Source organism: Spinacia oleracea, chromosome 4 (genome assembly GCF_020520425.1).
Source record: "Spinacia oleracea cultivar Varoflay chromosome 4, BTI_SOV_V1, whole genome shotgun sequence".
NCBI classification, from domain to species: domain Eukaryota; kingdom Viridiplantae; phylum Streptophyta; class Magnoliopsida; order Caryophyllales; family Amaranthaceae; genus Spinacia; species Spinacia oleracea.
Window position 1 is genome coordinate 86,808,303 of NC_079490.1, and position 12,687 is coordinate 86,820,989.

The 12,687-nt window shown below is 35.4% G+C and overlaps 2 protein-coding genes across 2 annotated transcripts in view; one reads left to right on the forward strand and one right to left on the reverse strand.

Annotated features, from left to right (window-relative positions):
• Positions 1–9,469, forward strand: part of LOC110784543 (uncharacterized) — a 30,940-nt gene extending 21,471 nt beyond the window's left edge. Inside the window, exons 21-27 of the mRNA XM_021989008.2 lie at positions 381–615; positions 5,068–5,196; positions 5,332–5,472; positions 7,272–7,337; positions 7,440–7,619; positions 7,786–7,845; positions 8,880–9,469. Of these exons, the coding sequence (XP_021844700.1) occupies positions 381–615; positions 5,068–5,196; positions 5,332–5,472; positions 7,272–7,337; positions 7,440–7,619; positions 7,786–7,845; positions 8,880–8,954 (886 nt within the window). The 3' untranslated portion in view covers positions 8,955–9,469. The remainder of the gene's footprint in view (positions 1–380; positions 616–5,067; positions 5,197–5,331; positions 5,473–7,271; positions 7,338–7,439; positions 7,620–7,785; positions 7,846–8,879) is intronic.
• A 1,541-nt stretch (positions 9,470–11,010) lies between these two features.
• LOC110784531 (uncharacterized) lies at positions 11,011–12,152 on the reverse strand. Its single transcript, XM_021988990.2, has 2 exons — positions 11,874–12,152; positions 11,011–11,673 (listed from the first exon to the last, which is right to left on the reverse strand). Exons 1-2 carry the CDS (start codon positions 11,883–11,885, stop codon positions 11,341–11,343), a joined length of 345 nt encoding a protein of 114 aa, XP_021844682.1. The 5' UTR covers positions 11,886–12,152; the 3' UTR covers positions 11,011–11,340.
• Between the last annotated feature and the right edge of the window lie 535 nt (positions 12,153–12,687).

Consider the following 12,687-nt stretch of genomic DNA (forward strand, 5'->3'; position numbering starts at 1 on the left):
AAAGAAACTTTTACTGAAAGCGCAATATATGGTACCAAAAGTTTAACAACTACCACGAAGTTCTAAATAAATGATAGATAACACACGTAGCACACACCAACTTAATAAATTTCAAAGCCAGTGTCACCTGATTTGCAGATGAGTATGGGTATAGAAGTGCAATTCTCTACCTAGTTTGTAAAATTAATCAAATAGAGTGCCACTCAGACGTACCCCATTCGCATTCTACAAGTCGCAGTTGCCAAATCGGCCGGGAGAGGGGGGGGGGGGGGGGAGTTGTCAGCGAATTAGGTAGCAGTAATACTATCTGAAGTGGGGTTTTTCTTGATGTTATGCGGATAGTTAACCTAAAATTGATCCTTCTTGAAAATACATTGCAGTGCAAAGCTTATTGAGATCTACCGCAACAAGCATAATATAAGTGCATCAACTGGTATAAGTGGTTTCAGCAGTTTAAGTGATCCTGCTGTGGCTACTGGGATTTCTGACCTTATGTATGAAACAAACGTTGCGCCTACTGAATCCGATGGGCTTGATGATGATCTTGTCAACGCGTGGGCCGTGAACCTTGGTGATGATGGCTTGCTGGGAAAGAATGCACCTGCAATGAATAGAGTAAGGATTTGTGTTTGTCTTTCATGCCGTACGCTTTAGCTGTGATGAAAAAAAATATGTTGAAAGCATATGGAGCTCAGCATGACTTAGGCATTTTTTTCTTCTCATCATGACATCTCTCTTTCTTTTTGTTTTTTATTTTGTTTTTATATATCTTTTCTAACATCTTTTTGTGCCTCTTCTTTAAACGGACCTTGGTTTCATGCCTCATTACCCTCGCCTTAATGTTCTCTATTTTGCGTGTTTACTCTCTTTAACATAACCTTTTACTTTTCTTCATGTTTCGCTGACGGTTCCTTGTGACGGGTCATGTTAGCCGAGCCCAAATCATTTTGGGACTAAGATGATCCATTGTCTTACTTTTTTAGTGCTAAGGTTCAGGAAAAATTTCAACAACAAACTAATCTGGAAAGCAAAATAACATGTGGAAAGAACAAGAAAATTTTAGCTTAAATCTCAAACCAAGTCAGCCTAAGATGATAGCCACCAAGTAATAATTATCATTATACCAAAATATATAGTGAAGAAACTAGCAAAATGTGATAAACTGTTGCTAAAATGGAAAAAGGTGTGTGATTGCATTTAGCTAAAGGCTTCACAACAGATGACTTACATCAGATTCTTCTTTTTTTAACTTTTCTGCTTGGTGTTTTAACTGATATATAGTAGACAGTTCTTCAACCAACAGAACCCTATGAACTCTGATGTCTAAATCTGATCAAGCAGACTATTGATAGTTGATGCTGTTTGTCTAGGAAAGCAAAAAGCTAAATGCATAGTGATGATGTGGTAGATTAATTTAATTAAAATATCAGGCAAATTTGTGAAAATAGGACCTTCTAAAATACAATTTTTTGAGACAACACATTGATATTTTTTTTGGTAAGGAAGCACCTTACAAAAAGTTTTTATTTAAAATAGGCACCTTATGGCTTATGGACGGTTTCCGGAGTTAAAGGTCCACCCTCCAACCATTGACCTCGACTTATTCCTTTTTGGTAGTGGGTGAATCACATCTCCTTTCATTCTTTAATTTCCCCTCACACACAACTTTTTCCTTCTTCTCTTCTCATTTTCCTCCTCACCAACCATAGCCAATTCCATTTTGATTACATAGTTCCACCAAGAAAAAGTAATAAAGGACAAGAAGTGCAGAAGGAGGGGATTGATATGAGTATTAATAATGAATAACAAGATGCACAGTAAAAACATTAATTCAAATGCTTAGTTATATTGAGAGCGGTAGAGATACGATCGAGTAGCAAAAGGGTTTTTCATAATAAAAAAATAAATTACCTTTTTTTTTTTTGGCAAATAAAATATATTATTACCAAAATATGAGTGAAGGCAACAAAACCCCAAAGCTTGAAGAAAACTCCCTAACCAACAAAGTTAGGAAGAAAAACAAGCCAACTAGACTATGTGAGATCTCATCTGATCATTACTTCTACAAGCAAAATTAAACAAAATTTTGCTAACTATGGTATTACAAGTATCAACCCGATTGCTGAAATCTTCTGATTTCTCTGAAGCCAAATATTGTAAATTGTCTCTGTGAAAGCTACACTGAAGACCTTGTCTATAGCTTTCTTGCTCCTGAATTTCTTCGAAGCCCATCTGATCTCTTCACTGAATACAACCTGCCTCTTATTTTTGGCCAATTCTTTTGAGGACAGTTTCCCATATTTCTTTAGAGAAGCTGCAGTCAAAGAAAATATGGGAAGTTGTTTCTAACTCCTGCTGACACAAGCAACAGGTACCATCAACAGGGATGTTCCAACTGAGTAACCTATCTTTGGTAGCTAGTCTGTTTTGTATAGCTAACCAAAGAATAAAGACACTCTTTGGGCTTGCCTTGTTGTTGCAAATTAACCTCTTCCATGCCACTTTTTCATGCTCACCTTTCAGATACTTGTACATCTTGCTAATACTGTATTTCCCATTATAAACAAACTGAGAAACATCACCAACAGTACTAAACACTTCTCTTGCACCCCTAATCTTTCCGAGTGACCAAGTAAGACCATTAGGCACCTCCATAACTCCTGTTCTTAACATAATAAATGTGGATCCATTTTACCCACAGTCTGTCTTGCTTCAAGGAGAGAGCCCAACGGTACTTTAGCACTGCAGCTTTATTCCAAACAGTCGGATCCTTCAGGTGCCATCCTCCACAGCTTTTAGATAAGCACATTTGCTCCCATGAAACATGAGCTTTTTTGGACCCTGCATCACCTCCAGTCCATAGGAATATTCTGCAAATGCTATGAATCTCCCTCATCACCTTTTTAGGCATGACAAATATTTGACACCAATAAAGCTGCATGCCAAAGAGAACTGATCTCGAGAATTTAGAAACAAACTCAAACTTTTCTTTTCAAATCAATTAGCCCAACAAAGTTATGAATGTCGCTAATTTTATTTTCATGAGCATACATTCAAAAAGTTTCAATTTCAATAATCACACTATGCAAATGCAACCCACATCCGAATGAAGCATCAAATTCCTTGCCGTCGTAATTCCGGCATTGATGAAGTTCAAGTTATCTTTGCTTAGGTCCAGGGACCAGGGACCATCCTAAAGCTTAAAATTGTGATAATGGGAGAGGAAGAGAGGAGGAAAATCACACGAAGGTAATGTGTTTATGCGGGGTATGTTGCAGGCCGGTCGAAGTCTTTTATGGAAGATGAGGGAAAATAATGGAAGGATCAAGAGAAGATCAAGGGAGGAGAGAAAGAGTAGCAGTATATGTGAGCTTGTGAGGGAATGAAAGAAAATAGGTGAATTGTTGGCTTTTGATGATAATATTTGAAGGTGTATCAAGTAGATTTAAGAAAGTAATAGAAGTGAAATTCCAAGGAGTAGTGGCTGACCCTTCCGTCACTGATGATCTACAATTCTTCATCCTTCTCTGTCTTTTATTATACTTACTCGGTTTCTTTTTACTTGCAGCACTTTGCTTTTCACGTTTGCCAATGCATAACTTTGAAAATTATTATCTTTAATTATCAATAAAATAAATTTTATGAAAATTTGATATTTGAAAAATATTCATTAGGGCGAATCTAACAAGATCCAACATGAATATTGTTTTCCTTAAGTATAGATCATAAAAATTAAACAAGTAGAGAATGTGAATAATGCAAAAAATAAAGTGTAAACGGAAGAAGTATTATTTATGTATTAGTTTGGGCATTTATGAGAATTGGGTATGTGGAATTGTGGATTCACTTAGTTATGTATCTTGGGAGTTGTAACTTTGTAAGTTAAGGGTCGTAGGAATAGTCGGCCTTTAAACGGCAAGGGGGAAGTATATATTTGTAAAAGGAAGAGAATATGAAGAATCTCTAGTAAGACACGTGGAATGGAAGGGTTTTGTTTTTAAATATCAGCATTGATGAGATAACTCTTGACGAAGCTATGCAACCAAAAGGTGTTGTGGTATTATTTAATTTAACTTTTCAAGTATAACACTGTTCAGGACAAAATTGCCCTTATGCAGTTACTAGAATTGTGATAATGCAACTGAAACAAGATTTAAATTGCAGAGAAATTGGCAATGAAGATTACAATGTACTCCATATTCCATTAAGCACTTTATGTGAAAAGCTAAACAATGTATCTAAGGTGGTAATTTGCATCTGATATAAGTATACCCAACAATCATCGCCAGGTTAAATGTATGTACTAAATGGCCCCCATTACACAGGTATCCAAAGTTGTTCGAATAAAACCAAACTTTAGACACTGCCCACCCACATGGTTTGATAAAAACCATCGTCCAAATAAATAAATCATGGCTTTTGTGCTTTAAAAAATATGCTGCATATTTCTGGTTTCATATTATCATTCAATCTTGTAAATAAGGGAACCTCACTGTGATTTACCAAAAGCTCAGATACCTCGCTGAAAATGTTTGTAAGAAGATGATATTAAGGATCTGGTGGTGGAAAGTTAGCAGAGTTCCTGAGGTGGTTGTTGGCACTTAATCAAATGTTTCAGCTGTCTCTGTGTGAGTTGAGGAATTGGAGAACTTTTAACATTTAAGTGGTTGTAAATATCGTATTCAGTCAAGTTGATAGTATGTTTGTAACTCCTTATGTCCTTATCCTGTGATTATATTGATAATTGAGAGGTTTTAAACATAGGTAATTACTATAATGAGTCCAGAGATCTTTTTAAATATAATGAACTCAATTTTAAAATGTATCGTAAATGACGCAATGAACCACAACAGATGTTACAACATCCTCTTTTAATAAACCACTTCAAGCCTATCACCCTCAGGAGGGGTTGTAAATCTTTGATATAGTACTTTTTAGGCTCTGACCTTATGTGAATTCCTTATTCTGCAATCTTAAGCTGCATTTATTATGTTCATTTCTCAAAATAGCCAGACAGCCAGTCATCAGACATCTTGACTTTAATGCTTGCATGATTTTTGGTATCAGGTTAATGAATTTCTTGCTGGCATGGGAACCGATGCTCCAGATGTCGAGGATGAGAATATCATTGCTAGACCTTCAGTTGGTTATGATGATTTGTGGGCGAAGACACTTCTGGAGACCACAGAACTTGAGGTAGTAATCTGAGCATCCTCTGGTTCTATTGTTACTGTAGTTTTCTCTTCTCTAGAAAGCCCTTTCCCGGACTTCCCTTTTCCTTATTTTGAGCAAAACCCACTTATTTTATATCTTGTGTGTATGATTTTGCAGGAGGATGATGGGAGGTCATCTGGATCGTCTTCTCCAGATTCAGCAGGATCAGTTGGGACTTCCATATCATCACATTTTGGTGGAATGAATTATCCCTCACTTTTTAGTTCAAAGCCTGCCTATGGGGGGTCACAATCATCGGTATGTAATTGATATTGATACCAGCTTTTTGTCTTTTTCAAAGCTCTTCTTTTTTCTTATGGCTATTTTTATTGCTGATAAAGCTTATGTTGAAAATTACTATAGAACACCACATGACCGACTTTGTCACCATTTTTCGTTTGTAACAAGACATAATGTAAAAAGCTAAATTAGAAGATGGGTCACAGGTTTGATCAGTAGAAACAACCTCTTTATGAAAATAAGGTAAGGAACCGTTGGACCTTGCCTTGTGCACTGGGTACAACCTTTTAAGAGCATAATGTAAAAGAAAAAAAATTAGAAGATTGAAAAAGGCTTCCTCCTAGCTAAATTGCTATGTCATAATATATTCTTCTCAACAAGGTCTTCTTCTGTGGTTAACTGCAGAACTCTCAAAATTGATTTGACTCCTTCTGTTCTGCAACTTTGTCCTGAGACTATCAAATGCAATATATTAACCCAAAGAAGCAAAAAAATTTCAGACTCTGATTCTGATGATAGTTTGAAGGCTTAATTAGTTAATTGCTTCTATGAAGATGCTTCCAGTTTCCCTGTTTCAACTGCCATCCATCCTTGGTAAAATTTGAGTCATTAATTTAACTAAGGCTGTCTGCTTCCTCACCGAATACGTCTTGTGGCCTTGAAGAATCCCCCACCTCACTTTCTTCACACATGGAGTTCTCATCCTTTTGTAAACTGACATTTTGTTTACTGATCATAGACTTCTCCCATTTTCCTCTAATGGCCCGATTGGTTGGCGGTGATAAATAGGGGTAATGGGAATGTATTTGTATTGTAAATTTGTTAGAAAAGTCATACACCAACATCCATGGTAATGCTAATTCAGTTCAAGTATCTCATTTCTTCATAAATCCTCATTACCATCCATTATCACTTGGGATTGGTATTGATTTGGAATGAAAATTTATGATGAGAAAAACAATTTTGGGATGAGATTGCTTAAGACATTATGATGTTACTTCCCTTCCCAAGTTACATTTAGATCATTCGCATTCCCTCCATTTATTACCGGCTACCAAACGAGCCGTAATTCTACTGGGTTTAGAATGGGTTTAGAATGCGCTGCATATCTTCATTTGTCTCAAATTCCACAAGTTGCATGTGCGTCTTGTCTTCTCCACGTGAATGTCCCACATCCTAAGAACATCCAAACGAGGTGGTAAAAATATTTTTCTCCTCCTAATTCATAAGATTCACAACCTACCCCTCTCATCCCCTTTTTAAGGGGTTATGAGTTTTAGTAGGGACAAAGGGTTGCTTTGTTATGTGTCGCAACCATTATACTAAAACTGAACTGCAGCAGTAGGAGCAGGGAAACTGTTGCCTCTTTGGTGAGTGAAAGCCCTATTGTTCTTGACCCATCTACTCGAGTTAATGCCTGAAATTTTCAGATCTAGTGTTCGAAGTTAAATCCTTGATATGGATATAACTAATGATTTTTTATGAATTAAATGAATTTGATCGTATGATTCGTATCCCATATAGCCATGTTATCTACAAAGAGAGGAGGTACAGAGTAAATTTTTTATTTTATGTGATAAAACCAGCGCCAATTTTATGTGAGTATGGCCTGTATTACCTGTCTGCATTCGGGTATTGTGATCATTTTAACACGGGTACGGATGTCTAGTGAGTCCAAGCATCATTGCTTCAAACCTGAAATTCTTGAAAAACCGCTGACCATCCCAAACTCAACCTAACCATTTTGACACCTCTATTTTATGCCGTCATTGCTGTTGTGGACTAAATATTTGAACATACATTTTCTTAACTCGCAGGAGAAAGCGTCTAACAAGTATTCCATGGGGGGTAGCTCATCCCTCTATGAGGGCTATAGTTCTCCGGTCAGTTCTCGCTAACAAATTCTTCCCATTTTTTCTTTGTTGTGTAACTTGTGTTTAATTTTCTATTACCTTTGGATCTTCTGATTCCTCTTGCATCTTCAGATTAGAGAAGAACCTCCATCATATGAATCACACGCCTTTGAAAAAGATGATTCATTTATGAATCCCTTAGCTGGCTCTGCATCTCGTAGTTTTGGATCCCAGGATGAGGAACGGGTTTCTTCTGGAACTCCTCGACCTGGAACAGCTTTATATGACTTTACTGCCGGTGGAGATGACGAGGTAAATCCATTGGTGCAACTTGTTCTGATTTTGAATTTCTTACCTTCAGGTGGATAAGAGTGAATAAGTTTTTTTTATAATCCAACCTTTCAATTTGATGCATCCAAAAAAATGAAGCAGATTATTTTTCTGACAGATAGATTGATCATGTTTTGTTTTTATGCAGTTAAATCTAACAGCAGGTGAAGATGTTGAAATCGAGGATGAAGTGGATGGCTGGTTTTTTGTAAGTTTAGATCCCCCCCCCCCCCCCCCCCCAAGGATGTACACTCAAGCATGTTGTGTTAAACACAGATGAACTGGAAAGCATTATTTTGCATCTGCATGCCTGTCAGTTCTGATATTTTTTCCTCTCCTGGGGTTGTATGCGTTGAGTTGAAAACCACCACTTCAAGCAGTAAGATGAGAAACTATACCTACCTTAAAACCTTACTGCCCAGATGAAAACCTGCTAGGCTGACTCATATCATCTCAAGAACCTTTAAAATTTTGACATTTTATAATAAAACATTTAAACTACCATGCTATGTGTAGTAGTGGCACGTTTGTATCTTATGAAGTATGGTTCTCTACTCAACGCGCAACCATTTCTAGCTTTTGATATGCTTGTATTCACTTTAGTTTTAGGGAGTGTTTGATTTGGTGTAAAATGATTTTCCTGTTTTTAATCATTTTCTTTTGTTTGGTTTGTAAAGGGGTGTAAAATAACTTTCTCAAGGTGGAAAACATTTTCCTTCTAAATGGAATGGAGACCGCTTTTCATCCCTCCTTTTTACCCCCCTTTTACTTTCCTCCCATGCATCCTCACCTTCCACTCCCATTTCCTTTTTCTCTCTAACTTTTCTTGTAAGGAAACAAACAAATGAAACTAGTTTGAAGTTTTGTTTTTCTTTGAAAAATATTTGCCGTGGAAAATCATTTTGCATTGAAAATGTTTTCCAACATACCAAGGAGCCGTAGATCAAATACATGGTGGATGGTTTCATATTTTTTTTGTTTGGGTTGTGTTGTATGGGGCTAGTCTAATTTAAGGGTGCAATATCATCAAACCTCACTACAATGTTTGGTGTTTATAAGCTTGAGAAGTTGTTTTAGGTAGCTTTTTGGTTAGGTGTTAATGATTCATTGTTGTGCATTGTGTATCCTTGATGTGTTTTCATTCTGCTTGAACTGACTTGATGCCATTGCACGTATTATCTACTTGCTTATCTGATAATGATAACACCTTGTCCTTACTGACTATTATCTTTGAACTCGCAGGTAAGGAAGAAACGCGCTGGCAGGGATGGGAAGGTGGCTGGACTAGTACCAGTACTTTATGTCAATCAATCTTGATCTTGCCTGTACTTGTGCATCTATCATTTGCATCTTATGCTGTTTGTGATTTATTAAACTAGTAACTGAATCTGCGGCTCATAGTTCACTGGAGATAGGTTATTTCTCATATATGGTTAATGCAGATCATAGTCGCTGACTGATGAATCTCGTAAAATCTGTTCTTGATTTGTATCCACTGATCTGTACTGCACTACCTTGAAGCTTAGTGTGTTATCTGTATAGGTTCTGTTCTGGTGTACAAGCTTAGTGTTTTTTGGAAACTGATGTTGTGATTTAGAGTTCCAAATCACGTATAGAAAGATATTGTAGGTAGAGAACAACTAGAGTGACAATTTTGGTTGTCCGTAGACTACAGTTCAATTACGGTGTGATGTAGCGTGTACATTTCTATTCTTTTATGTGTTGTAATACCTATTCTTTTATGCAACAACTGACATTACAAGTCAGTATGTAATACCTGTTTATGTAGCAACTTTTAGTTTGTGCTGATTACCAAAATTATACTTCGTACTTATTATGGTGTCAATTTTACGCATAATGTTGTGCTTTAGATTGAGGCAGGTAATTTTACTGTCTAGAGAATAGTACTATTTTGATAGACAAGCCACATCACCGATTTGCACCAAGATTGTTTCTTATCCACTGATCACAATTTCGTATTTCAACCCATCCCCCCTGAGAAGAAAGCCACCATCTTCTGAAAAATAATTACCATGAACCCTGAAGAAGAATGGTGTATCAGTATATTATTTATACTAGTATTGAAGCCCTTGCGATACACGGATTTGTCAATTTTTGTACATATTTTTGTTATTATATCATCGTATACAAATAGGTGTTTTATAAATTATACGTATAATAAAAAGTAGAATTCTATTGTATACTTAATAATACCTATCATAATTTAAATTTATGATATGAATAATTCAAATATCAAAAGTTTATTGTAAATAAAACTCTATTACTGTACATATATTAGATAACTATCTAGGCATTGAGTGTTTTAGATTATTATGAATATGCATAAACTCTATTACGAATATGCATAAGTATGTAATTGTATAGAATGAAGAATTGTATAGAATGATCCCATAAACTCTATTAAGATTAGTGAGAAGTGACACATAGCACTAATCTAAACTGATAAACAACCTCGTTCGACAATTGAACTTAACTGTCCCAAACTCCCAATTAATTCATGATAGGTAGAATTTAAATCATGTTTAGTATCGATTCTTTTTCTACATTATTATATCCAAAGTAATAGACTAATAGGTAAATGAAATTTAGATGCACTATATAACTTATCTGCAATAACCTAATCAATTCCAAATTGTCCAAAGGCATAGACAACTCTATCCAGATTCTGTCATTGAATTTCTCAATAATATGTCAAATTTTATGTTGAGTGGTGTGTCAACCAAATTTCAGCAATTACAGTCGGAAAAATATTACTTCGTATTAAAATTTGAGGACTAAAAAATTAAATTACGACAATTATAATTTCTTAATTAAAATCAGGAAAAAAAATCAATAAAAAGTTATTATAACTAAATGAGGTGGACCAATAGAAATAAGTGGTACATGAAATGAGACACAAGAGTGGTGCGGAGAATTCGGACCCATAACATAGGTACCATACCCAAGCCAGCCCTTTCCCATTTGCATTTAATTATTCTCTGCACCTCTAAGAACAATGTTAAACATGGTATTCAGTGCACTTCCCTCCCTTTCACATATCTTTTTCTTTAACATAAAGATGCGATATATATTAAAGGGTGATGATAAAGGTCGCAAGTTGCGACAACATTTAGTTGTCGCAAGTTGCGACAACATTTAGTTGTCGCAATCTTACGTGTCGCAGTTTAATTGGTACATATAGGCGACACGTAGGCTATGAGTCATAATAATATTTTTACTATCAATGCAATATTTTTACTATGAAAATATGTAAATAAGGTAGTCGATATAAATAAGGAAATAAATTAGAATATTAAGATTTTCCTAGTTTTTTTTGAAACATTTAAAGTAGGATATATAAACTAAATATTTTATTTTTCAATTTAAATAATGACACATAAGCATGCCATGTCATCATTGTGACACGGCTTAAAGGTCGCATGTTGCGACCTTTATCATTTTCGTATATTAAATTAGCTTAATGTTTACAAAAGTAGGACTTAATTCCCAAATCAGGGCCCCTCTAAGGAGGCCACTACTTAAAGCTCCCATAGCTAAAACTAACACAAATCATTGCTATATATATGAGAAAGAAGCCTATATCATACAACAAACACAACAAAAGGAACTTCTTCGAATCCACTTGTGCCCTGGTTAGCAAATCCATTAAACTAGCAAAAAACATCATCATCTAAGAGAACAACTACACATCAGTAGAGGTAGAGCAGTCACCCACTGGGTTTGAAACTTGAAGATCAGATTCATACCACTTCTTAACACTAGGAGGGATCATCAGATGCGACTGGTGACCCACAGCCATATCCATTACCGAAACTGCCAACATGTGAGCAACCATATTTGAAGACCTTGGAATGTGAGTGAAAGAGACAGACCAGTTCCTTTTTAGCAAGTCAGCAACATCAGACAAAAGAACTGCCAATTCATGATGTGGATGAGGATTGAGACTAGAAGTGTCAAGCATGAAAACCAAAGATTTTGCATCAGTCTCAACCTCCAACTTGTCGAAGTTGAATTCCTGAGCCCAACAGTCGAAAACTATGTAAGCATGAAACTCCAGCAATCAACTAAAAACACTAATTATCAACTGCATCTAACAACAAAACCCAAAAAACAAAACAATTTATCATAATTTCAACTTCACTTTCTCAATTAATCTTCAAAAAAAAAAAAAAACAAATATATTTTTTTCCTCTATAATAAAAAATCATTAATAACCTTGGGATCCATTCAGCTCGAAAAGCAGTCAAATGGCAGTTAAAATCGTGGCTATGTACAATTTCACGGCTTGGTGACTCCATGTTGACATATATTGAATCCCATACACGAATTAGATTGTCTTGTGCCGTAGTGAGGATTTTTCTCCCGGTATGCGGAGAGAAATATGCAGAAATTACTACTCGGCGTTGTGCAAGATTGTCAAGAGAAGATCCAACTTCTAATCGGCGGAGATCCCATAAACGAGTCTGGAAACTGAAAGGTGAGAAACAAAGTAGAAAACACATTAGGATATATATATATATATATATATATATATATATATATATATATATATATATATATATATATATATATATATATATATATATATATCAAGATAGTTGAAAAGCCACTTATACAACTACAGATAGACCATAGGTAACATTTAAAGCATCGTGAAGACTCAGTCCACTTGATAACAAAGTCAATGAAAAAAGATTGATGTCAAAGTCTACAATGAAGAAAGAAGCACACTATTGGAACCCAACAACCTTGCTGCCCTTCTTATGAATCAAGACACCCTCCCTGTAATCCCCCGTAAATTTATAAATGTTATTAATATATTTTAACGTATAGTTAATATATTTAAATAAGAATTTACGGATTTTAGAAATAAATATATAATTAACGTATATTTATTTTATTACATTTTGAATATTTTTAACGATTTATGCAATCTAAAATAATTTTAGAATTCTATGTTGAAAAGAATTTGGATTGCGAAAACGCAATTGAATTTCAAAAACAATCCTAACCGGTTTTGGATTCAAAC